Here is a 26207-nt window from a genome sequence, read left to right on the forward strand (position 1 = left end):
GGTCTGAATAAATGGGGGGTAGGGACAGAAGCAGAATCATATCTTTTAGAGTCCAATTCATTTTCTCTACCTGTCCTGCGCTCTGGGGTCTATAAGCACAATGCAATTTCCAATCCGTCCCCAGTGCTGCAGCTATTCCCTGACTTACTTTTGAGACGAAAGCCTGTCCGTTGTCTGACCCAGTGGTGGATGGGAAGCCATACCTGGGTAGGATTTCTTCCAGGATCTTCTTAGCCACTACATTCGCAGTCTCATGCTTTGTTGGATAGGCTTCAACCCATCCTGAAAAGGTGTCTACAAAAACTAGCAAATATTTGTAATTTCTGTGAAATCTACTTCCCAATACACGCCTGGCCTATTCCCACAGAGGCGAGCTCCTTTAGTAATCTGTTGATTGGGGGCATTGGTAAGCTGACAGATCTTGCAATTTTTAACAATATACCTTTGCAGGCCTTTAACAGATCTCAATAAGGACACAATCTCAGGTCTACAAGCTTTCTTTACTAAACAGATGTATGAGCTTAAAATTCTCACTGCCAGTCAGGGCTTTGAGTAAATGCGGGGGGTGAGATTTTAATCTATCCTCTCATTTGACAAACTTACCCTTACTAACCACTATCACAGATGACTAGCAAATTCCTGCCCAGTAGACAGACATGGGCATTGGAAAGGCATGCTTATGAACTATTCTTCTAGGACTTCCCGGCTTTAACTTTTGAAAGGCCAACAGTAGTGACTCTAGGATCTGACACCATCTCTGCCATCCAAGCAGTGGCTTACTGCCTCTGGATGCTCCATCACTTTTGTCCCAGGAGGAGTGACTTTCGACTTGGACTCAGGGCCTGAGTGCTGTCCCTCAGCTCTCCAGCTCAAGACTAGCACCGTACCACTTTTGAGCTCCACACTACTCCATTCCCAGCACTCTGCTGGCTGATTAGAGACAAGCCTCTCACAGGGACCTTTCTTTGCCCGGGCTGGCTTCGAACCGCAGATTCAGATCAATGAGTCTTATAAGGGGCCACTTTACTCCAATTATAAGCAACAAGGTGGTCCACACAGAAGTAGTTTTTAAGCATGCTCTCTTACCTGGAACTTATTAAGGGTCAGTATTAGATCTTGACAAACTTGTAGGAATCACCTGTGCTTCTCTGTGGGCCTGCTGTTACAAAAAAACCTACAAAGAAGCTGGAATGGCAATTAAACATTTTGGTAGCCATAATTCTCCTTTTCTCACTTTGCAATAATTATTTAGGACAATTTTACTTCCAAATTTCTTCCAAAAGGCTACAAAAACAAAACAATTAATACAAAAGGAGGAAAACACACAGGCCTAAGAAAAGTTACGAGTTGGAGATCTCCCAAGCTGGCCCACAACCTCCTACAAGGGTGCAGAAGGAATGGACCCGAGTTGGCCCACAACCTCCTGTAAGAAGGAGTGGACCCGAGTTGGCCCACAACCTCCTGCAAGGGTGCAGAAGGAGTGGACCCGAGTTACGAGTTGGAGATCTCCCAAGTTGGCCCACAACCTCCTGCCAGATAAGCAGAAGGAGCAGACCCAAGTACAAGGTGGGCGGGTTGAGTCTCGTTTAGGAGGTCCTCCTGGTCAGTTCCGGCCAAAAACCAAACTGACTCGCGCCCTACAAGCAAAAGCAAAACAGACAAATTACAGGACAAGACAAATGAACAGTGCTGTTTTCTTACCTTCAGAGTCTGGGATCTCGGGGTCTCTGGGGCTATCCCGGACGAAACCCCAAATGTTGTGCCAAGTTGCAAGACCACCCCCAAGAAGACCACCGAGATTCAGACACTCCGAAATGCAAAAGCAAGGCAAGGGTTTATTTAACGAGCTGCCAACTCGGGCCTCGTCCTACCCACCGACACAGCGGAGGTTAGGAGGAAGCCCCGAGCTGTGATTACACAGGGCTTATAAAGGCAAAGAACAAGGTTACAACAATCAGCTGTGCAAGCGAGATTAGAACACAGGTACAAATCTGATTGGCTCAGGGTTCGATTCTAAAATGGGGTTCACGTGGTGGGGCCTGACTTCAAAGTCTGGCACCTCATTCTAAGAAAGGATATTTGGTGCAATAAATATTCCTATGGGAAAAAATGAATCTTGTTCTTTCATACACAGAACTCTGGGTTGGTTGTTGGTAGACACATGACAAAATAGTACATCTTCTAGAAGAAAGAATAAAATGTTTTGTTTACTTAGGAAAGGCAGCTTCCTTCTTTACAAATTTATTTTCAAGTTATTAAATTGCTCTTTTTGAAAAATATCATTTTTTTTTTTTTTGCCAGTCCTGGGGCTTGGACTCAGGGCCTGAGCACTGTCCCTGGCTTCTTTTTGCTCAAGGCTAGCACTCTGCCACTTGAGCCACAGCGCCACTTCTGGCCATTTTCTGTATATGTGGTGCTGGGGAATCGAACCCAGGGCCTCATGTATATGAGGCAGGCACTCTTGCCACTAGGCCATATCCCCAGCCCAAATATAATCATTTTTTTCTATCTATCAATTCCATTTTGAATTTTCCATCATTTGTCTTATTTGTATCTATTCAACCAGTTAGCATCCATTTTCATAATCATTTATAAGAGTTTCCATTGCTTTCTGTACCTATTATATAGTTAGTTAAGCAAAGTTCTCTTAGTTAAACTGGACACAAAGTGCTTTACTTAATTCTGTTATTTTGAAAAACTCAAGCTAGTACACCCAGTCATTACTGAATCGGCTCTGTTCATTACCATCAGAAGTATTCTTTACTCATCATTGTTTACAGTTCTAATAATTGTATATCTGCTCCATTTTGTGTAGGAATCCCTTTTTGTTTTATATCCCTTTAATGAAGAACCTAGTTTACTAGGTTCTAGAGTTTGAGGTAGTCATCAGCACCAAAGATGTTCCCAAAAAACTAGTTGCAAAACAGTAATTAGTAACTAGTTGCATAACAGTAATAAAAATACTTTTCCTTGAACTTAGAATATATAAACCAGTCTCTCTCTGTCTTTCTCTCTCTCTCTCCCTCTTTTTCTCTCACTCTTATATATGTGTTTACAAAAGGAAAGAATAAATGAGTCAGGGTAACGCATACTTAAGACCAGCTAGTTTGGGTACTGTTATAGATATGCTCTCCAAGAACCACCAGAGTCACAATGATAGACAAGAAAATAATTGTCTCAGCAAGGCAAAATTGACTTCTGCAGATTGGTGCGCCATCAGCAGGCAGGCTTGCTCTATTTATCCCTAATGCAGTAGGCCCTGCCCCTCTGTTCAGATTGGTTGAGCTCAGGTTTACAATCTACTCATGATTGGCTAGTTTGATAAGGGTAAGATGTGTTTAATAAGGCAATCATTAAAGTAGTTTAAGATTAACGGTACATCAGCAATCTCAAAACATACACACACTCTCTGCTATTGCTGGAACAGTCTGAGGTGTGTCTTCTTTCCAACTTGGAAAAAACCTGTTAGGACAAAGCCTAAAGCAGTTCCTCTTTTTTCCTTTCTGTACCTGTAGATGTTGTCTTAGCCGATTAATCAACATACCAAGCCACCAAGCCAAAGCAGGAACTTTTAAACAGCTCACATACAAAGAAAAGAGTTTTTTTTTCACAGTGCTTTCAACGAGGAACAAGTTGCCTAGTAGCTGACTCTAGGAGAACTAGGGGTGGGGCCCTGAATGTAAGGGAAGGATGTGTGATAGGTTCTGATTGGTTGGTTTACATGTGAAAGCTAGCTCACAAGTTATTTGCCGTTTCTGAGTAGTCACTTATGAATAAAGGCCCAGATGCCAAAGTATCAGAACAGAAAAGCAGGTGTACCCTTTTTGGAAAAATCAGTGTTAATTGAATGCTGTGTTATCTGTTTTGTTTATAATGGATATAATTTGTTTGAAGGAAATTTGCATTGCTAGGGCTGTGGTATGGCTCAAGTGGTAGAATGCCTGCCTGGCAAGGTAAGGCAAACAACAACAGAAACCACAAAATATAAAAATGTCCTTATGTTAGGATTGCTTTTTGGTAATGATTATTCCGCAAAGACAGCAGTGTTCCTGAGGTCTGCCCTTTTCTGATGAATTTTCTGATTTCACAGGTATAATAATCTTCATTATCTTGCAAAGTACAACCCAGAGTTATATCTGTTGCTTCAGAATTATGCATTTAATAGGAATAATTTTCCTTTCTGTCTCAATGTTTTAATCATTAGCTACAGGATCATTTAGCAAATAATGTGAAATTGCAAGGAGCTAATCTAATGTGAAGTTCAAGTTGTGGATTTGATACGAGTAATTATCCTTGTTCATTTTCATGAGTAATTACTGTTAATACCTTTTTTCCTGATTTTTACATGGGTTATGCCCAGTAAAGTTTAATTTTCAGTGTTGTCAGTCACAAAATTTCAATTTCAATTGCCTTATTTGAAAACTTTCTTTTTTTGGTGGGAAGGGGTGGTCCTGAGCCTTGAACTCGGTGTCTAGAGGCTGTTGCTAAGCTCTTTTGCTCAAGGATAATGCTCTACCACTTAAGCCATACCTCTACTTCCAGCTTTTTTACGGTTAGAGATATGTGTCTCATGGACTTTCTTGCCTGGGCTGGCTTTGAACTGATATCCTCGGATCTCAACCTTCACAGTAGCTAGGATTATAGGCAGGAGCCACTAGTACCCAGACTTATTTTCAATATTTTTATCTTTAGAGATTCACAACTATGTTACCTACTGCTACTATGAGCTTGCTTATCCTCATGTTCCTGATCTAAAGGATCAGGATTGGGGGAGATTGTACTCAGGGCCTGCTGCTTACTGGATAGATATTCCATCACTTGAGTCACATCTTCAGTCCCTTTATGCATTGGTTATTTTAGAGGTAGGTTCTCTGCCAGGATTGCAGTCTTCCAGTTTGTACTCTTTCCATCACTGGGATGATAGACATATGCCACTGTGCCTGCCCATTGTGCCTTCCCCTGTAGCTGGGATAACAGGTGAGTACTTATGTGACTACTAGCCACTGGTAGTCTCACAAACTGTTTTCTTTAGGCCTGTGGCTGGTCTTAAACTAAGATCACCAGATCTCTGCTCCCAAGTATCTAGTATTATATATAGGCTTGAGTTATTTTGCCTTTCGGTTAGCTTTCAAAGTTTAAATATACTCTAATGTGAAACTTAAGTTTAGAACATTTAAAATAGAATGGTCTCATGGTTCCAAAAGGTATTATTCTCTTGATTCAATATTTTTTTTGTTCTTCTTTTTTTTTTTTTTTTGCCAGTCCTGGGCTTGGACTCAGGGCCTGAGCACTGTCCTTGGCTTCTTTTTGCTCAAGGCTAGCACTCTGCCACTCGAGCCACAGCACCACTGCATTTCCTATACATGTGGTGCTGGGGAATCGAACCCAGGGCTTCATGTATACGAGACAAGCACTCTTGCGACTAGGCCATATTCCCAGCCTTCTTGATTCAATATTGTCTTAAAGGACAATAAATATAAAGGAATTACTCAAGAAAACCAAACATTCAAATTTATAAAATATTAACTAAATCTTAAGCAGGGAATGGTGGGGCATGCCTTTAATCTTACCACTTGGAAGGCTGAGCCAAAATGATCATAAATTTTGTTTCATTGATTTTATGTATAGGGTGTGTGTGTGTGTGTGTGTGTGTGTGTGTGTGTGTCTATTTCATTACTTTCTGCCCCAATCTTTGCTATCTCTCTCCATCTAGTAGTTTGGAGTTTGGTTGGTTCTTGTTTTTCTAGCAATTTTAGTTGTATCATGAGCCTTCTTACAAGATGCATTTGCACGAAAGATCTTTTTCCATCCCTGTATCCCTTTACTCAGAATTTCTTTTATCTTTGACTGTGAGATAGGCTTCTTGGAGACAATGAATGGATGGATCTTGCTTTTTGATCAATTCTGCAGCTCTATGTCTTTTGATTGGGGAATTGAATCTGTTATGTTTAAGGTTACTATAGACAGATGTGTCATGTTTCCTGCCAATTTATTGCTTTCCTGAAATCTCTCATCTTCCTGTGTTTACCAAACTAGCCTTCTGGTGATTTTTGTCTAACTTGTGTTTCCTTGACTCGGTTTCCTCGATTTTTTTCTTCAGATTATATGCTTCCCTTTAGTATTAGTTGTAATTCTGGTGTAGTGTTCAGGAATTCCTTTAATTTTTGTTTGTCCTGGAAGGTTTTAGTTTCACCATCAATTGTGAATGATAGTTTCTCTGGGCCCACCAGTTTGGGTTGGCAGTTGTTGATCTTCAGGGCTTGAATCATACCATTCCAGGCTCTCCTTGCATTGAGAGTTTGTGTGGAGAAATATGCAGTGATTCTGATCTTACCCTTGTAATAGAATTCCTTCTTTGATTTTGCTGCCTTTAAAATTAGTTCCTTATTTTTTTAAGTTCAGAGTTTTCACTATGATGTGTCTAGCAGTATTTCTTCTTGCATTCTGTCTACCAGGAGTTCTGTTTGCCTCTGTCAGGTGGGTGAGATTCTCTCAAGATTGGGGGAGTTTTCTGTTATTATTTTCTTGAATAGGTTTTCAGTGCCTTTGGCTTTGAATTCTTCTCCCTCATCTATCCCAACTGTGTGATGTGATCTTTGGCTGATTTTTTTCCAATTCTTAGTTTTCCCTCTGGGATGTTCTGAGTGTTTTTTCCACGTCTTTGACTTTTTTGTTCTAATCCCTCTATCTTCAGCTCCCCATACCCTATTTTCTATTTCACTTATTCTATGCGTTCAACTGTGGTTTGCAATAGGGAAATTTTCAGGCTTCCAAGCTCTTCGTTGAGGTCAGTTTTCAGGGTGTTTACTTCATCCTTTAATGGTTGGCTCTGAATCTTTTGGGGCAACGTGTATATTCTTACTTTCTCCTTGTATCCATCTGTTTGTTTTTGGATATCCCCTTTCATTTCTTTGGCCACTTCTCTCATATTACTTTAATAATTCTTTTGTCCTTCATCTCTTCCTCTCTCTCATTAGGGTCCCTCCCGGGCTTTTGAATTAGGTTTGTTGTCTTGATTATTCAAGAATTTTGAAATCTTTTGTTGTGATTTATGTATTTGGGGCCTAAGGGCGGGTTCCTGTTATGTGGTGGGCACAGCACTCTAGATCTAGCCCAGATCTGTCTGGAGGAGGCAGGTTCCTGCTAGTTGTAGTGGTGAGGTTGTTCTGGCCTGAGTCCTGGACGGGCATATGCTTCCAGAGGGGCTGGCAGCAGCGTTCCTCTCACTTGAGCCCGGAAGAATGGGAGCAGATTCCCTCGATGCATTAACAGGAGGCTAGCTCCACCGGAGTCCCCACGGTGGGCGAAGTTGTGTTCAAGCCTCTGGTTCAGGTGTGAGCCACAGAGGGGGCGGGTTCCAGGAGGGCAGGGCGGGGCAATCATTCCCACTTCATTCTACGACTGGTATCTACTTTTCGCGGGGTTGGGAACTGAGTTCAAACCTCAGGTATGGGTGAGTCTCAGAAGGATGGGTGGAGAAGTTGTCACCACCACTCCAGTCTGTCTGGCAGCTAGTTCCCATGGGGTGGGGGCTGTTTGGCCTCTGGGACAGGCCTGAGCCTTGGAAGGGGTAGGCAGTGTAGGGAGATGGTCCCTGCTGCCTTTTAGCAGGCCAGGATTTATTCTGCCATCGGCCTTGGCTGTGGGGAATGCAGGGTGCCAGCGCCAAACCAATACTGGTCCCAGTGGCTGCTGGTAGCCGAAGTTCCTGGCTTGGAGTCAGGGCTATGTCCCAGTGGTCTTCCGCAGGAAGCAGACGGGTGGGAGCAAGCCGCTGCAGGCTCTCTGCCCTCTTCAAGCATGAGGGGAGCCCGGGCCAAGCACTCTGGGTCACCACCAGCACCCGTCCCTGTGGAAGGGGTCCATGGTGGGACATTCACAGCTCCTGGCGTTGGTTTTGAGCTGTTCAGCGGCATTGGGGTCCATGTTTTGGTGCTAGATTTCCTGAATCAAATCCCAGCTTCTCCATTATTTGTGATGCTGGATTATCTCATGGTCCATGTCCACACTGATAACTGGGGATTATGGTATCAATACCACACAGTATTACTGCAGATTAATAGAGAGATGCCTAGTATATTATGACCAATCCCAAGATTTTTGACAGAATTAAGGCTTGGGTGCCATCCCTGAGCTTTTTGGCTCAAGGCTGGTATTGTCCACACCTCCACTTCCGGCTTTTTTGGTGGTTAATTGGAGATGAACCTCACAGACTATTCTGGCCAGGGTTGGCTTTGAACTGCAATTCTCAGATCTCAACCTCTTGAATAGCTAGGATCCTAGGCATGCATAGCTCTGGGCTTGATTTTCATCACTGAATATGAAAACTTTCTTCAAGCAGTCCCCCAGACCCTTGCTGTTTAGGACACAAGAAGCAATGTTCTTTGAATGAGTAATTTTTTAATTATTATAAAGATGTACAGAGGTGTGACAGTTACATAAGTTTGAGAAACAGTACATTTCTTTTTGGACAATGCCATGCCTTCCCTCATTCTCTCCATTTTCCCCTCCCATTCTCAGCCACAAGCTGTACAGTTCATTTTCAACATGGTGCCCAGTGAGTACCACTGCTGGATTTGTTCAACCTTTGTCCCTCCATTTTTGTGCCCTTACCTCACCCTCCCAAAGACAGATAAGTGAAAAACTGTCTCACTGAATGAATATTTCTACACTTCACCACTCAGGTTGGGGCTTGTATTGGGCTTGTGATGTTGGTCACACTGAGCTTGCAGACAGCATAGTGGACTTAACCTGCTACAACACAGATTTTCTTGGTTCATAAGGGTAAAAAAACAAAGTTCCTTCAATCCTAACATACTATTCTATCATCTGCATTATCCATAACAAAAGATTTTTCTAGAAATACATTAAGATAGTAACACTTTTGTGTGTGCCAGTGCTGAGGCTTGCTTCTGACATTTTTGGTGGCTAATTGGAGAGATGAGAGTCTCTTGGACTTTCTTGCCTGGGTTGACTTTGAACCTCAATCTTCAGACCTCAGCCTTCCAAGAGTAATAATTTTTAAAATCTTAATCATTGGGTAAACTGTTTCTAAAAATTTAAAGGCACTGAATGGCCACTTCTCACTTATGGAAACTATTCAGACACCAGGCAGTTTTAAAAAGGGTAGAATTAATATTTTATTGTCATTTATAATCAGCAGTTGGATATATAGTCTCCATACTTCATACTTTTGTAAATTAAAAAAAATTACAAGTTTTCAAACAGCTGACTGGTAATGTTTTTCAGAAAATGTGTTTACACTAATTCATTAATGGTGGTTTCGAGCTTTTCCTTATTTGCTCCAGAAAATTCTCCCACCTGTTAAGAGAATAATGAATTGTCATTAGCCACAGTAATGCATTGCTCTATTGTATATAAGATGTCAACATGAAGGAAGCATGGGCTGGGGGAGTATAATCATACTTAAAATGAACATTCCTGAACAACAGTTATATTATTACTTTTTTTCAATCCTGGGGCCTGAACTCAGAGCCTGGGCACTGTCCCTGAGATTTTTTTGGTCAAGGCTAGTACTCTATCACTTTGAGCCACAGTGCCAATTCCCCACAATCCAGTAGTTAACTGAAGATAAAGAGTCTTAACAGACCTTCCTGCCTGGGCTGGCTTTGAACTGTGATTCTCAGACCTCACCTTCCGGAGTAGCTAGGATTATAAGCACAAGCCACCAGTATGAGTGTTTGTTTTTAACTTAATAGATCTGCATTGTTGGCCTGGCACAAGTAGCTCATCTGAGGATCATATTTTAAAGCCAGCCCGGGCAGGAAAAGTCCATAAGATTCTAATCTCCAACTAACCACCCCAAATCCTAGTGGTAGAATGCTAACCTTGAGTGAAAAAGGCCTGAATTGAAGCCCCAGTACTGGCACAAATAAAACAAAACCAATAAAAGAAACAAAGGGAGGGAAGTATGAGAGACTATGTAAGTTTTTAAATTTTAGATAAAGCAAGAAATCCATCAATTTTAAGGACCCATTGTTTTACTATATATTCTCAGATCACTATTCTGAGAGGCAGCATAGTAAGTCTAAAACATTAGCATGTTTTATGATATAAATATGAAGCCAAATAGGGATTTAGTATCTAGTTCTAATAAATTTTCAACTTGGGACCACATTATGTATTTAAACCAATGAAGTTTGAGTCATGTCTCAGTATTCTCAAAATAGTAACATGCTTCATATGAGTCACTTTAATTCTTTCTTCATGTATACCATATTAACCTTTGGTCCAATTCATTTTGTTAAATCAGATGTACATACCTTCTCACCCTTTTTAAAAAACTGGAAGGTTGGCATGCATTTGACTTCACAGTCTGCAGCCACATCCTGGAATGAGCGGTAGAGGAGAGAAAACAGTAACATGAGTACAAAGCTTTGGTGGAAACAGCCCCCAAACAGGTTCTTTTTCCTTTTATATACTATATATTTCTATACTACATTTATTTAGCATGTAAGAATCAATATAATGAATGCAATGGCAGTACAAAAGCCATACTGGTTATATTCTCAATTATTTGCTTACTTTGGACAGGTACCAACAGGTATAAGGCCATTAGCATCGGCTATTACATAAGTATTTAATACATTGTTTAATTAAATTGAGTTCTTAGAAAATTTGAGTATCATGAACAAGCACTGACAAATTATGCCACTGGACTCAGGATTACAAATGAACTCACTGCTCTTTTCTCTTCAGATTTATGATGAGAAGTGAGGTACATAAGTGGTTATAAGGATTAGATATTTAATCAAAACCCCAAGGTCTTAGCAGAAATACAAGGCTGCAGTGATTTGAAGCCATAGTCTATTCATGTCAGACACTTGAGTCATTGACACAGCCAGATTACCAAATGCCAACTGATGAACTTGCAAAGATAGCATCAATTTTGCCCAATAGTTCACTGAATAGAAGTGATTTTCTACAGTGACATAGGATTCTATCCCATAATGTAATTCCCCACACTACCTTTAGGTAATTTCCAATTTACATGTACATTCTTGTGAACCATTCTCAGGTACATACTTGGGGCAGAAACTTCCCAGTAGAAGTGCTGGGATTTAAAACTCTAGTTTATACAATTATGGAAGTAAAATCTGTGTCCAATGCAGAAAAGTTGCAAGAGGCAAGCCACCCACATTCTCTATTTGCTACTGCAACATTTTGTTATTCAAGTACCTGAATATGCACCTCCTGTTTTTCTGAAGTCCCCACTGAATGCACTATCACACAACACACAGACACACCCTATATACAATGGACATACAGACTTTCCTCATGAAAACACATACATCATTTTCTTACATGCCACAGTAGTCCTGTGTGCATGTATAAGCATTTTAACCAATCCATTCTTCAAGAGTTTCCCTAATGAAAGTATGTTCAATCTTCATCTCTAGACAGGGATTTAATTCCCCATTAGCCTTAGATATAGAATTGCTGAGACAGTGTGCTTACTTTAAAGCCCTGGACACATATTAAAGTATTTTCCAAGTATTTTACCAGTATTTATGATAATTCTTACCTCCTTGATTTGTGTAATCAAACCCATCAGCCCTGCTCTTCCCTTCTCTACCCCATCCATCAAAAACAGGACTCTACGATTTGGCATTTGTGAATGAAATTCTCAGGCCCATTTTCTCAATGGCCAAAGAGAAAAAGGTGAGAAGACAATATGAGAAAGGGTGTTTCCAGTCATACCTCCTCCCCAGAAAAGAATGAAATAGAGATGCAATGCCTGCTTATCACCCAATCCCACATTTTTCTCAGTAGACAAAGAGACTATAATCCTATGAAAGAGTATTTCACTGGTTTCTAGGCTAGCACTCCATAGCCAAAAGCAATCTATTAACTCATTCCTGGCTCCTCTATTTATGGCATTCCAAAACATTCCAAAATATTCAGGTCTAAACTACTTTGTTTCTTATACTCTGAATATAAAATTATTTTCCTTTTGGAGCTTATTATATGTCCAGACCTTCTACTTTGGGAGGTAGATGGGGGCAGGTGTGATGATCTGACCATAGACAAGAGAACCAAGGCTTAAAGAAAGATGAGAAATTAGTGTAGAGCAAAGCCAGTGAGCCAGGACTAGAACCCAGGCCTTTGATGCAACATCATCTTCTCTTAATGTCTCCTGTCCCATGAGCGTTAAAGTACTTCATGGAGAATAGGCTTTATCAGGTCAGGGGTCTTTGCAAGAAGCAATGTTTTTGTTTAAAACTCGCTGAGTGCTCCCCACAAGTCAGCATCTTCTAAGTGTGGGGACAAAAGCAAGGTGAGGGAGCCAGACTCCCTTACTTGCAGTCTTGGCTCTGCAGCTCCAAGGGCAAGCTGTCTGTGTGGGCCTCAGTCACCCACAACTTTCCCTGCTTTTATGCTTATTTTAGGATGTGATGTATACAGCTCCTGGTATTTATATTTAGGCTCATAATTATTCTGATTACCTGTTATTCTGAAATAGAACATATCTGATAGCACTCTAGCTCTAGTATTCCTTGATATTTATGAAAAAAGCACAGTGCAATACAGAGAAAAAGGCCCACAGGAGCAGCTCAGCGGTCTCTGCAATTCCCAGCTCCATACCTGACAGTCATCCACATCAACTTCAAGGAACATCACATTGGGATACTTTTCAGAGAGGGCCTGGAAAGGTTTAAATGAAAAATTCAAGATTTAGACCCGGAAACTGGCAGTTGAATATACTCAAGCTTCTTCAGTGGAATCTTAATGTAAGTAGAGACTAATTAAAATAAAAATCTAAAAATCACCAGACCCTTTAATAACCATCCTAGCATACCACCCACCCACCCAGAAATCGCACATCTCTTATACTCACGTGAAAGAAGGGTTTGATCATTTTGCAAGGTCCACACCACGTGGCTGAAAAGTCAACTACTACAAGTTTATCTCCTGCTGCGTCCAAGGCTTCCTGAAAGGCTTCCTGAAAATGGAGAAAGAAAAGTTTATTATGTTCAATAGTTTCCTTTCCCAAAACATGGAGACTTGATGACACAAAGCACAACTGTTAATAGGATCTACTTTTCATTTTGCCTTCCATCCCCAAATGGGCCAAGAAACCTTGAAAGAATCCTACCTATCCTTGGCTCTGTCCCAATAAGATGAAACAGGATACCGGGGTTAGAGCATACTGGTATTCATGCCTTCAGGACTATTTTACAATTTTTTTTAATCAATCAGGTAATTTATATTCAACAAACTAAATTTAAAAACAAAAGAAGAAAATATAGGCATTTACACTCAAAAGTGTTTCCACATTAAATCTAGATATATGGTAGATATTCATTGAGTTCTTATGGCTGAATGACAGGAGTCACTACAGTTGGAGAAGTCCCAATGCCATCATATATTTCAGCACTGGAAATATAAGTAACTTAAACATGCTTCTTCGGGAGTATATGCTAAAAGTCTTTCAAATAGAGGGGTAGACGCAAAATGCACCTACATCCAGACAGGATGAAGGCAAACTAACCTTCACCGAGGCCAACACACATCAGTACTGACATTAATGTGTGTGTATGTGTGTGTGTGTATTACCAACACTGTTTCCGGAGCTCAAAACTATGCTCCCACTGTTCAGTAAAGGAAATCATAGTGAAAGTTCCTCACAAAGGAATATTTTCTTAGATATTATTTTATATAAGGAATAAATGTCAAGTGAAATTGCCAGCAAAATGATCAAGAAATCCTGCTATCCAATCTCCCTGAATTATTTACTAACGGTCTCATTACTGTAACCTTAGGAACCTAGCATTCTAGTAACAAGAGACTCATTTTAACCACAATTAGTCAGCTCAGTGATGACCAAAGCGCAAACTGGGGCAACAAAGAAATCAAAACACAAAGACATCTACAGCTGAAGTCCAGGATTTCTTCAGGGGAGAAGGCCCTCAAAACAGAAACTCTCCCCCACTCTCTCCTACCACCACTACCATTGAAAATAAGTTCCTGTGAAGTAGTTACTCTGCTAGCTTTTTAATTCCTTCGTGATTTCAGAGAAACAATTCACAAATGATATTACTGAGAATGGTACAGCGTGGGCTGGCAATGACCTTGGTGACTTGTCCAGTTGTGGAGGTCCATCAACCCACCCTTGGCTGTGAGAAGTGACAGGAGTAGGGAGTGGAGATGCCACAGAACACAAATTAAAAGTATGGGAACTACTTTATTTCCCCTTCTTTCTTTCTTCCCTCCCTCCCTTTTGAAATTTTGAGACAGGGTCTTGTTTTGTAGCCTTGGCTGGCTTCAAACTTGTGATCCTTCTGCCCCAGCTTCAACCATTCTTTTCTGCAAGACATATACAGGTAAGATGGTAGAAAAGGAAGGATTATGTCTACATAGTCTGGTAGAATTTCAGTTTTGGAACATGGTGAGCCTTCAATTGAAGCCCGAGTTTCACTTTCAAGATAGAATACACTGTATTTCAAATATGCTCAAGGTTCTCCAAAATAGTTCTGAGTTGAATACAAGCAAAATATCTAAACATCTGAAAAGCCTGCAAAAAAATAACTTTTGGCCTAAACAAATATAACCAAAAGTTGGTATGTGCAAATTTCACATGAAAATTCTATTCTTCCCTATATTTAAGTTGGCCCGAAAGTGATTCAAGATTAATTACCTTACTAAGAAGGAAATCACAATTTGTACTCCCCAGAAAGTCCCACTAGGGTTGATAAATGTCTCTCATCACTGACACATTCACCTGGAAATAAAACAAGGTAGTTGGGGTAGAAACCTAAGCACTTAGCAGTGTTATACATGCATGAGTTCAATAAATGGGAGGGGATGTCACTGTGTGTGTGTGTGTGGTCCTGGGGCTTGAACTCAGGGCCTGAGTGATGTCCCTGAGCTTTTTTTTGTTCAAGGTTAATGCTCTACCACTTGAACCACAGCCCCATTTTTGGCTTTTAGGGGTAGGGGTGTAGTTAATTGGAGATAAGAGTCTCACAGATTCTTCTGCCTGGGCTGGCTTTGATCCTCTCAATCCTCAGATCCCAGCCTCCTAAGCATCTAGGATCACAAGCATGAGCCAACAATGCTAAGCTGGAGCTGTCATCTTTAAAGAAAAAAAAGGTTGAGTACTGCTTCCTCATCACACTGACAGTCCATTCTTCCCAGTGCTCATTGGGAACAGATCTCACTGGCCCTGAACTACCCACACAAGAGTGTCAGACACAGCTGCTTTGGAGAGCCAAAGGCATCCACTCTGGCCAAATCTGAAATGTATTCAATACCTGTATATAAATTCAATACTTGCTTATAATCAGATCAATCAACTTCTGATTGGTGGCTCTGGGAACCCTTTCCTGATGCCAGGGCCATTGGTACTCAAACTCCTATGCTTTTCTTACTGGAGAAGACCATACCTGGGACAACTCAAAGACAGAGCTCTCAACATGAACCTCAGGAACCCAAACCAACTTCCTGCTACGGGACACATACTAAGCAAACTAACATAGGCCAAGCAAAGGTCTTCATCTCTGGTGGGCTCCTACAGGACAGTCCCATCCTCCCTCCCTTCCCAAGTAGGCTGATGTGTCATTAAGCATGAGGACTCACAACTGAAGAAATTTTTTTTTTTTCATGCCAGCCCCGAGGCTTGAATTCCAGGCCTGGGTGCTGTCCTTGAGCCTTTTTGTTCAAGGCTAGAGCTCTATCATTAAAGCCACAGCTCCCCGTCTGGATTTTCGGTGGTTAGAGGTAAGAATCTCACATTTTCTGGCCAGGGCTGGCTTCTAGCTCAGAAGCTCAGATCTCAGCCTCTAGCTAGGATAAAGAGGGGGAAAGGGGCCTGGCTAAGGATTTCTAAAACTATAAATCAACAAATGAGAGGCCTTCTGCTTTTACCATAAAAGCTCACATAATCTGGGCTGGGAATATGGCCTAGTGGTAAAGTGTTCACTTCCTATACATGAAGCCCTGGGTTTGACTCCTCAGCACCACATACATAGAAAAAGCCGGAAGTGGAGCTGTGACTCAATGGTAGAGTGCTAGCCTTGAGCAAAAAGAAGCCAGGGACAGTGCTCAGGCCCTGAGTTCAAGCCCCAGGACTGGCAAAAAAAAAACAAAAAACAACAGAACAAAGCTCACATAATTTAAATAATGAAGATTCCAGTAAGAAAATGATTAAGGACAGCACGATATCAGGCTGACAGCACGTGAGAGAAAATGTTGAGTTATTAATTAAGTAACAAGAGGATCCTAGACCATCATAGACATTGTAACATCATTAACTTCTGTTTCTGGAGCCCATCCAGCAACGACAGGTGTTCAAGACCGGAGAGAGCAAGCATCCAACTTTTCTCCCGCTTTCCAGGAGATAGGGAGCGCTGGTGGGTTGGGTTGGTTACACCCTCGCCAAGTGTCTTCCTTCCATCAAATTTTCCCCATTCACTTTCTGATTTTTCTATATAACAGACCTTTCTTGAGTGGCTCAGTACAACAGACACTGAATGTCAGCCTCTGGCTTTCCCAGTCTGGATGATATTTGGCTCTCAATAACATTGGAATACGGAACAATTTTTTTTTCCTGAGCTAATTTTTTTTAACTAAAAAAAACAACAACAAAAAGTCTGGTACCGAAGGCCAAAGACAGCCGCTCCCAGGGGTGGGGTGGGGAGACCCTTTCTGGTTCCAGCCAAACTCGGGGTGAATCGCACGCGGGCAGGGCAGCGAGGCCCCGGGGCCCAGCCAGCCACGGGGACTGAGTCATTCCAGTGCCAGCGCTGCCGGAAACGCGCCCTGCGCCGCAGGAGGAGGAGTCCCGCGGGCGCGGCCTGGACCTCACTTCCCCGCAGCCACCTGGGGGCACGCGCCACCGAGGGTCTCCAGTTAGGATCCGCCTCCCCGCAGCACCGAGACAGCCCGCGTCACCTCAGCAGCCAGCGGGTGATGGAGGATCCCGAGATCTGAGGCCTGGACTTGCTCCCAAGAGGGCTCTCCACACACCCCCTCCCCTCACCCCGTGCGGCCGGATCTCCGGGCACGGACCCCGCGCCTTCTCCAGGGGGCCCTCCATCTCCTTCTTTGCCAGACCGCCAATCAGGAGGTAGAGCGGGGGAGTAGAGGGTGCTGGACCCTCAACATTCCTCCACCTTCCCAGCTTGCCCCGGCTGGGGTGGGGGCGGTGTAAGAGATGCCGTGTAAGGACCCCCGTGAGCTCCCCGAGCGCGTGCGTCTCCAGGGCGCGGGCGGCGGCGGGGGGCATCCCGACGCCGCCCTCCAGGGGGACCCCCAGGCTCTCCCTTCCCTACCCGTCCGGGCATGCTCGACAGCCGCGGAGGGGCGCAGGCCCCTGGCTCCTCCCGGCCCCAGGCCAGGCCATCGTGTCCCTTTCCTCCAAGCCCAGAGGTGAGGAGCGGCCTCCCCAACACCTCCAGACCACGGCCTTCTCCAGTTACAGAGGCTGCGTGAACCGCCCTGGCTTCCCCGAAGGACAATTACCTTGCTGTCGATCTGCTTCACCATCTTGGCTGTTGTGAATGAGTTGAACGACCGTGGAGAGGAATGGAAGTGGATCCAAGGTGCCGGACGCTGCTGGGAGAGGAGCGCGCAGCCCGCCTTCCCTTTATAGCGACTGGGCGGAGCGCGGCGGGGCGGGGTGGGGCGGGCGCGCGCGCGGCGTGCACGTGACGGGAGCGTGCACGTGGCGGGGGCGCGCGCCCGCTTAGAATCCCGCGCCCGCCAAGGCTCCGCGGCAGGCTCCGCCCACAAAGCCTCGAGGAGGCGGAGGGGAGGAGCCTCTGTTTGAGGGGCGTGGCCTACGTGGTGCGGGGCGGAGTCCCGGGCCAGGTCTCACGATCAACCCGGAACTCCTAGGCGCCCGCGCCCGAGTAGGCGGGCCGGGTGGGGGGGGGTGGGGGGTCGGGGGGGGGTGGGGGGGCGGGGGATGGAATCCCGGAGCCTTCTAGGGCATCCCTGCGGTGTGCGGGCCGCTGCGGGGCAGGACACCCCGGATCTCCCTCTTCCTGGAGTGTCTGGGGGGGAGGGTGAGTTGCATCAGTCCAGGCCTTAATCGGACGCGTCGGGACTGTGGATAAGTGTCCGGCCAGGGCGGCGCTGGCTGGGCGGGATTCCTCGCCAAGGCCGGCCGTGCACCCCTCCTCCACTCCAAATGCTGAGTAACGATGACCGGGCGTCTCCCTTCCCGCGTCTGCCGCGGGCCGTCTCCTTTTTTCCTCCTGGTTCTTCCGCTTTCCCTGGAGATCGCAGAGAGACACCGCCGTGACCCCGAGTGACACAGCGCCGAGCTCCCGACTGCGACGCTCGGCGCCCTGGCTGGTTCACGCAGCTGTGACCCCGGGGCGGGGCTGGCCCGGGGCCTCGCCCGCTTCCCCTAAGGTGCAGCGCGGGCCCCTGCGGTGGTGGCTTACTCTCCTTGGAGATAAGCTTAAGCGCTCGGAGCGCAACCGTGACCGGTGCTCGTCCTGGGGTAACTACTCGTGAGCTTGCTTGGTGCCCGGAGGGGGCTGGGCTGGCAGAGCCTAGCAGCTACAGATTGACCTGGGCCGCAGCACACGCGTGGGCATGGTTCTCCACCCCGGGAGACGCCGGGAACGGAGTTTAGTGATACGGGGGATACGTGGTGCAGGGCGATCTGGAGGACTGAGGGTGAGGGAAGGTGTATTAGCTGTTTTTGTGGATAGAGATGGGGGAAAGGCCCGGTCCACAGCTGCAGGTGGAGGGAGAGAGGTGTGGGATGGGCCTGAGGAGACCTGGCTGAAGCTACATTTTGGGGAGAGAGTGGTGAAAACTGCTTCCTGGCACCCCTCATTCATCACATCCCAGCCCCCCCCCCCCCGACTTCCTTGAAGGAAGGAAAAACAGGTTGTGAACCAGTTGTGCAAAGGGGATGGAAGGGTCCTGGATATGGTTGAGGGTGCTGACCAGGGGTAGGTGCTAAGGACAGCCTAGCTAGTGGGACTGCCTGGATGTAGCTACTGCCCTTAAAAATAAATAAATAAATAAAAAATCAGGACTCTTGGGGAAGAAAGGGACTCTATGGAGGAGAATCTGTAACTTGTTTTTGTTTTCTTAAATTTTTTTTTTTATTATAAAGGTGATGTACAGAGGAGTTCCAGTTACATAAGTCTGGTAAACATTACATTTCTTTTTTGCCAGTGTCACCTTTTCCCTTGCTGTCTCCTAGTTTTTCCCTCCTGTCCACACCCACAAGTTGTATGTTCATTTTCAACATAGTGTCTTGGGAGTATCACTGCTGCACTTGTTCACCCTTTTGTAACTTCCTTTTCTACCATTGAGTCTTCCATCCTGCTACATCCTAGCTCCCTGGCTTACCTGACTTTGTATAGGCAACAACAAAGGTGAAGCCACCATAGCAGGCCTCTTGAGAGACCTCCTGCATGTCAATGAATGCTGCAGAAAGTACTGACCTCCTTTCCCCTCCACAGGACCAATACAGATTAGATAAGGTGATGTTACAAATACAAAGAACATTGAGAATAAGGAACTGGGAGGCCAGACTATTGTCAATTCTGGACCCTGCAATTTACTTCCTCATCTGCATGCACATTTAGTAGCTGGTAACTCCAGGCTGGTGTAAATAGCCTTTTGGTGCCCTAGTTTCCTTGTCTGTAAATAGGGTAATACTAGGCAGGAGCGGGTGGCTTAAACCTGTAATCCTAGCTACTCAGGAGGCTGAAATCTGAAGATTGTGGGTGGAAGCCAGCTCAGGTGGGAAAGTCTGTGAGATTCCCCAATAACCACCGAAAGTGGAGCTGTGGCCCAAGTGGTAGAGCGCTAAGCCTTGAGTCAACAAAAAAGCTCAGGGACAGCACTCAGGCTTTGAATTGAAGCCTTACAATAGGTGCAAACATGCACACACACGCACACACACATGCACACACACAATGGTAATTCAGCTAGTTGGGTGAGTTAAAAAATTTTCCGTATACGCAAAGAACTAATAGCCCGCTCATCAAGTGGGCTAAAGACCTACAAAGAGACTTCTCTGATGAGGAAATGAGAATGGCCAAGAGACATATGAAAAAGTGCTCTACATCACTGGCCATAAAAGAAATGCAAATCAAAACAACATTGAGATTCCATCTCACCCCAGTAAGAATGTCATATATCAAGAAAACTAACAATAACAGTTGTTGGAGGGGATGTGGCCAAAAGGGAACCCTACTTCATTGTTGGTGGGAATGTAAACTGGTTCAGCCACTCTGGAAAGCAGTATGGAGATTCCTCAGAAGGCTAAATGTAGAACTCCCCTATGACCCAGCAACCCCACTTTTGGGTATTTATCCAAAAAACCACAAACAAAATCACAGTAAAGCCACCAGCACAACAATGTTCATTGCAGCACAATTTGTCATAGCGAGAATCTGGAACCAACCCAGATGCCCCTCCGTAGACGAATGGATCAGGAAAATGTGGTACATATACACAATGGAATTTTATGCCTCTATCAGAAAGAATGACATTGCCCCATTTGTAAGGAAATGAAAGGACTTGGAAAAAATTATACTAAGTGAAGTGAGCCAGACCCAAAGAAACATGGACTCTATGGTCTCCCTTATTGGGAATAATTAGCACAGGATTAGGCAAGCCACAGCAGAGGATCACAAGAGCCCAATAGCATTACCCTTATGATCACATAAGATGATGCTAAGTGAAATGAACTCCATTTTATGGAAATGATTGTTATATCACAGTTGTAACTACTTTCAACATCCCATGTGTATCTGTAGTTTATACTGTTGATGACGTCCTTGTATCACCTTCTTGGATTGTATCTACACTATCTCTGTAATCTTATCTGAGTATATTGGAAACCCTGTATACTGGTATTAGAATTAGGAAATTGAGAGGGAATACCAAAATTGAGAGACAAAGGGTAAATTAAGAGAAACAACAACAAAAGCAATACTTGCAAAACTGTATGGTGTAAGCGAACTGAACACTTCGGGGGGGAAAGGGGGAGGGGGAGGGGGGAGGGGGGTATGAGGGACAAGGTAACAAACAGTACAAGAAATGTATCCAATGCCTAAAGTATGAAACTGTAACCTCTCTGTACATCAGTTTTATAATAAAAACTTAAAAAAAATTTTCGGTATATGTTATGTGCCACAAAACTATGACTGCAGGCTATTACATGGAATGAAGTCAACTGATAGAATGGAGAGCCAGGGTGGATGAGAAGGCTGTAAAACAGGTGTTACTCTTAAGTGACTCAGATAATCAGGAAATAATGTGCAGTCAGTTATTCTTGTAAGTCTCAAACCAAAAGTGACTCATTTTCTTTTTCCTCCTAAAGAACAGAAGAAAAATATTCTGGGTCTGGTCCTAAGAAGCAAAGGGTCCCTGCCTACAGGAATATAGGAAACAATCTTTAGGATTTCATTTGCAGCAAGAACGTGACATTCTGTGGGGAAAGTCAGGTGCAGGAGAGTCGTTTGGGACAGTCCAGAGAGACAGAGCCATTTGTGCCCTGTGGGGTCAAGACACAAGGTACAGAAAATTAAGAGAGATGAAAGAAAAACTAAAAACTAAAAATCAAATAGAAAACTACACACAGTATGTAATAAGAACCTCTTGTTTCCATATCTTAGAGTTAATGTTGGTATACTTCATTATATATGGTCCTAGGTATTAAGCAGTTGGGTTGTTGAGATCCCCTGTTAAGAATATCATAGACGTATTCTAGTTCGTACAAATGAGGGAAACCATGCAACTTACTTTTCTTTGGGTTTGGTTTACTTCACTTAATACAAAATTTTCCAGGTCTTTCCGTTTCCTTATGAATAGTACAATACCTTTCTTTCTGATGGAGGCATAGAACTCCATTGTGTATATCTAGCGTATCTTCTTGATCCATTCATCTACTGAAGGACATCTGGGTTAGTTCCATATCTTCACTATGGTAAATAATGCTGCAATGAACAGGGTTGTGCTGGTAATTTTAGTGTGGCCTTGTTTGTGGACATTTGGATAAATGCCCAGAAGTGAGATTGTTCTATCATTGGGGAGCTGTATGTTTAGTTTTTTTGAGGAACCTCCATACTGTTTTCCAGAGTGGTTGTACAAGTTTGTATTCCCACAAACAGTGTAGTAGCATTCTCCTTTGGCCGCATCCCTGCCAGCATCTGTTGTTAGTTTTCTTGAAAACAGCCATTCTAACTGAGGTGAGGTGGAATCTCAATGTTGTTTTGGTTTGCATTTCTTTTATGGCCAGAGATGTTGAGCATTTCTTCATGTATTTCTTGGCTATTTGTATTTCCTCTTCAGAGAAGTCTCTCTTTAAGTCTTTAGCCCACTTGTTAATGGGGGTGGTTCTTTGGAGGTTGTTTTGGGGGTATTTAATTTCTTGATCTGTAGGTATATTTTAGATAAAATGACATTTTCATGTTGGCAAGCAGAACAGAAGTTGGCTATGAGATGGGGGAGCTAGCTTCTAGCTTCTGGGTGAGCAGTCTCAGGCTCCATGTCAGAGTGGAGATCTAGGTCTACTGTTTCTGTTCTGATGGCAACCCTGATTTGAAGAAAATTCAGCCACAGCATAGCTGAAACAAGTTTTTCCAGATTACAAATATTTTATTTTTGCCACCTCATTCAACAAAGCTGAGGGTACTGGGTGAATACCTCTGTCTGAAGTCCCTCTAAACAGATGTGAAGGAAGCACAATGTTTTCATGTGTGTGTAATATATGACTATATACATCTAATATAATTAATAACAATATATGTAACATGTATAATTATATAATATATAACAGCATAATTAACCATAGTCACATATATGTGTGTATGATTAATTATTAATCAATTATGTATAATATATACACATATACAAGCATATACATACATATTATGTGGAAGAAGCTGGACTTCTTACACTAAAGCTCATAAGAATACATTCAGAAGAAGTTCCACAAGAGGTCTATATTGACAGAAAGTGAATCCATGATGCTGGGATATGGAGACCTCAGAGATGAATAAGAAAACTGTCTGGTAGTTAAGTGGTTCTATGTATCCCCCAAACTCATGGAAAAGTGCACTAAAATGGACATACTTTATTTATGATGGTTACAAACTATATTTCCAGTATAACTGAGTAAATTAGTAAAAACCTGTTATCTCTGAATACATGTAGAGTACATTTACAAGATAACAAAGATGAGATGAGTTGAAACATGTAGGCATTAACAAGATATACACATTGTAATCAGGCTAAACTGAAAAAGTCTATTTAAAAGTAGATTGACCTTTGCTTAGAGTACTTTTCAAACAGGATTAGATGTAAGTGTGTTACATAATAATATTATGGATATTAATGTACAATCTTATATCTTACCCTAAATCCAGATGCTTGGAGAACTGCTGTATCCATCAGTTTTCCATCACTGTGACAAATACTTAAGAGAAACAACTTAGGAAGAGGAAAGGGTAATTTTGTCTCACAGTTTCAGAGGTTTCAATTCACTGCTGGTTGGCTCTTGTTTTAGGGGACTGCAGCCAGACAGAACTTCATGGAGAGCACGTGGTAGGATAAAGCTGCTCATTTATGTTAGGTGGCTAAGAAAAAGGGAAAAGGCCAGCTCCCTAATACCCTCTTTAAAAGCATGTCCTCAGTGACTGACTTTTCTTCACACTAGGGCCGACCTAAAGGTTCTGCTTTATCCCAAGAGTGCCATGGACTGAAGACAAAGCCTTTGACTCACAAGCTTTTAAGACCCAAACTATAGCAGTCATTAAAGGAAAAATACCATGAAGCAGAACTTGGGCTCTTTACAGAGGACCATATTGGAAAACTCCCAGCCATTCATGTTAATGCTGGGAGCTGTACATATAGGTCAGAAGGGTAAGATAAGATAAGCTCATTCATATCTCAAGATCAGGTGAAATGCAAACATATCCACTGCAGTAGATTCTAACCAACATTCTAATCAATATTGTACTACAAAGTCTATAGAGCAATAAGTCTGGAGAAAGGAAAGACATTCAGATAGGAAAGAAAGAAGTAAAATGGTCTCTATTTGTAATTGATCTGATTTTGTATGTATAGAAAACCCCAAGGAACATAAAACTATTAAAAGTAATGGGTATCATGATACATGCCTGTAATGTCAGTGACTTGGGAGACAGAGGCAGAAGAATCTTGAATTTGAGGTAAAATGAGTGATACCTTATATGCCAAACAAAATATAGGAATGGAAGGGCTTGGAGTATGAATCTATAGAAGGGTGCTTGCATAGCATATGGGAGGCCATGGGTTTCGTCTCTAGCACTCCAAAAGCAAAAGCAAAACCTACTCTAATAACATCAGCAAGGATATAGGATATAATTTCAATATGTAAACAATCATTATTAAAGAATGAATTCCTGATATGTAAGCTTAATAAAGGAAGTATAGGATTCATAGTGACAAATTTGAAGAAATAAGTTAAAGGTATGAAAAGGCATGTTAATGGATTGGGAGATATTTATTAAATAAACAGGTGCATTACAGTCTCTGAAAATCAAAGTGGCTTTTTATTGTTGAAATTGACAAGCTGATCCTATGATTAATGGAAAATGCAAGGGACAAAGCATAACCAAAACAATCTTGAACAAATTGTGAAGTACTTATACTTCCTGATTGCAAAACATATTCAAAGCTATAGTTCTCAAAACAGTATTGTCCTGGTATATAGATATAAATATAAGGCATAAAGATACAGACATGGTGGTCCATGTTTGTAATTCCAATACTCAGAGGCAGCAAATCATGAATTTGCAGTCAGGCTGGGTTATATAGCTAGATCCTGTCTTAAAATCACTATGAGACAATACCAAAAATACGCATATAGATCAATAAAATGGAGAGTTGAGAGTCCAGAAATAAACTCAAATTTCTAGTCATGACCATTCAGTGAGCTGAGTATAGTGGAACATGCCTATAATTCCAGCAACTAAGGAGGTAGAGATGGGATGACATTCTGAGGTTGGCTCCATGTGACATCACATGTCATTATCTGAAAAACTAAAGAGAAAAAGGCTGAAGTAATGGCTTAAGTAGTAGAGTATTTATGTAGAGCATCAGCAAGATAGAAAACCCAGCAAGTTTAGAGCTTTGAGCTCAAGACTCAGTAATGAAGAAAAAAGAGATCATTTGAATATAAAGAAGTAATAATTTAATGCTCCTGATAACATTCAAATTTTTCCTGATAGTGGCAATTTTGAAGACATAGTCAAAGCTTGGATATAATCCATTGTCATTGAGTTTCTATGTTCCATTGGCCTTTAGCTTCTTTTTCTTCTAGTACATTGGCACCTGTTTGTGAAACTGAAACAGGGCAAGGCCTTGAATGAGAATCATTTTTAGCAGCAAAGAGAAACTGAAGAGGAAACATAATTTAAAATATGTCCTAAATGCATTTCTTCAGATAAGAGCTCATTGTTCTTAAGCTGATAAATAATATCCTTACCTCAATAAAGCATGTGGAGGCCTGATTCATGTGCATTTGTTATGAGTTTATTGACTTGAAAAGAATTTATAGAATTCACATGATATTTTGGAAAAGTGCTTTTTAGTTAAAAATTGAAAATTATTTAATAGAAAATACAATGTTTGAGCTGAGGATATAGGTCAAGTAGAAGAGTGTTTGCCCAGCAAGTATAAGGCCCTGAGCTCAGTCCTTAGCACTATGAAACAAACAAGACTTTTTTTTTTGGCCAGTCCTGGGTCTTGAACTCAGTGCCTGGGCACTGTCCCTGAGCTTCTTTTTGCTTAAGGATAGGACTACACCACTTGAGCCACAGCACCATTTCTGGATTTTTCTGTGTAAGTGATACTAAGGAATCAGACCCAGGGCTTCATGCGTGCTAGGCAAGCACTCTACCACAAAGCCACATTCTGAGCTCATACAAAACTTTAGATGGCAAAAAAAAAGGAAGAACTTCTTTTGTTTGTGGTGTCTTGGATATTGAAATCAGAGTCTCAGGTGCTTTTCTATGTGAATGAAGCCTCCAACACTTCTTTGCCTTGGTTCTTTTTTTGTCTTTCCATTTTTCTCCCTTCCTTCCTTCCTTCCTTCCTTCCTTCCTTCCTTCCTTCCTTCCTTCCTTCCTTCCTTCCTTCCTTCCTTCCTTCCTTCTTTTTCTCCTTACCAGCCTCCCTCCCTCCCTTCTTTTCCTCCCTTCCTCCTTTCCTCTTTCCCTTCC

The 26207-nt window shown here is 42.7% G+C and overlaps 1 protein-coding gene and 1 long non-coding RNA gene across 2 annotated transcripts; one reads left to right on the forward strand and one right to left on the reverse strand.

Annotated features, from left to right (window-relative positions):
* Window positions 1–9115: 9115 nt before the first annotated feature.
* On the reverse strand, window positions 9116–17638 carry Txn (thioredoxin). The gene is made up of 5 exons (XM_048338841.1): window positions 17485–17638; window positions 12860–12964; window positions 12607–12666; window positions 10284–10349; window positions 9116–9321 (listed from the first exon to the last, which is right to left on the reverse strand). Exons 1-5 carry the CDS (start codon window positions 17506–17508, stop codon window positions 9259–9261), a joined length of 318 nt encoding a protein of 105 aa, XP_048194798.1. The 5' UTR covers window positions 17509–17638; the 3' UTR covers window positions 9116–9258.
* Window positions 17639–18548: 910 nt separating this feature from the next.
* On the forward strand, window positions 18549–24735 carry LOC125346376. Its single transcript, XR_007209920.1, has 3 exons — window positions 18549–18651; window positions 21458–21459; window positions 24725–24735. It is a non-coding gene; the product is annotated as an uncharacterized LOC125346376 (long non-coding RNA).
* The last annotated feature ends 1472 nt before the right edge of the window (window positions 24736–26207 follow it).

This window comes from Perognathus longimembris, chromosome 1, assembly GCF_023159225.1.
Source record: "Perognathus longimembris pacificus isolate PPM17 chromosome 1, ASM2315922v1, whole genome shotgun sequence".
Lineage (NCBI taxonomy): Eukaryota > Metazoa > Chordata > Mammalia > Rodentia > Heteromyidae > Perognathus > Perognathus longimembris.

Excerpts from the sequence above, each read along its gene's own strand:
- Txn (XM_048338841.1), bottom strand. The coding sequence starts at position 17,508 with ATGGTGAAGCAGATCGACAGCAAG. Across the intron at positions 12,965-17,484 it reads TGAAGCAGATCGACAGCAAG|GAAGCCTTTCAGGAAGCCTT; the intron begins GTAATTGTCCTT and ends CTCCATTTTCAG. Across the intron at positions 12,667-12,859 it reads TGATCAAACCCTTCTTTCAC|GCCCTCTCTGAAAAGTATCC; the intron begins GTGAGTATAAGA and ends AAACCTTTCCAG.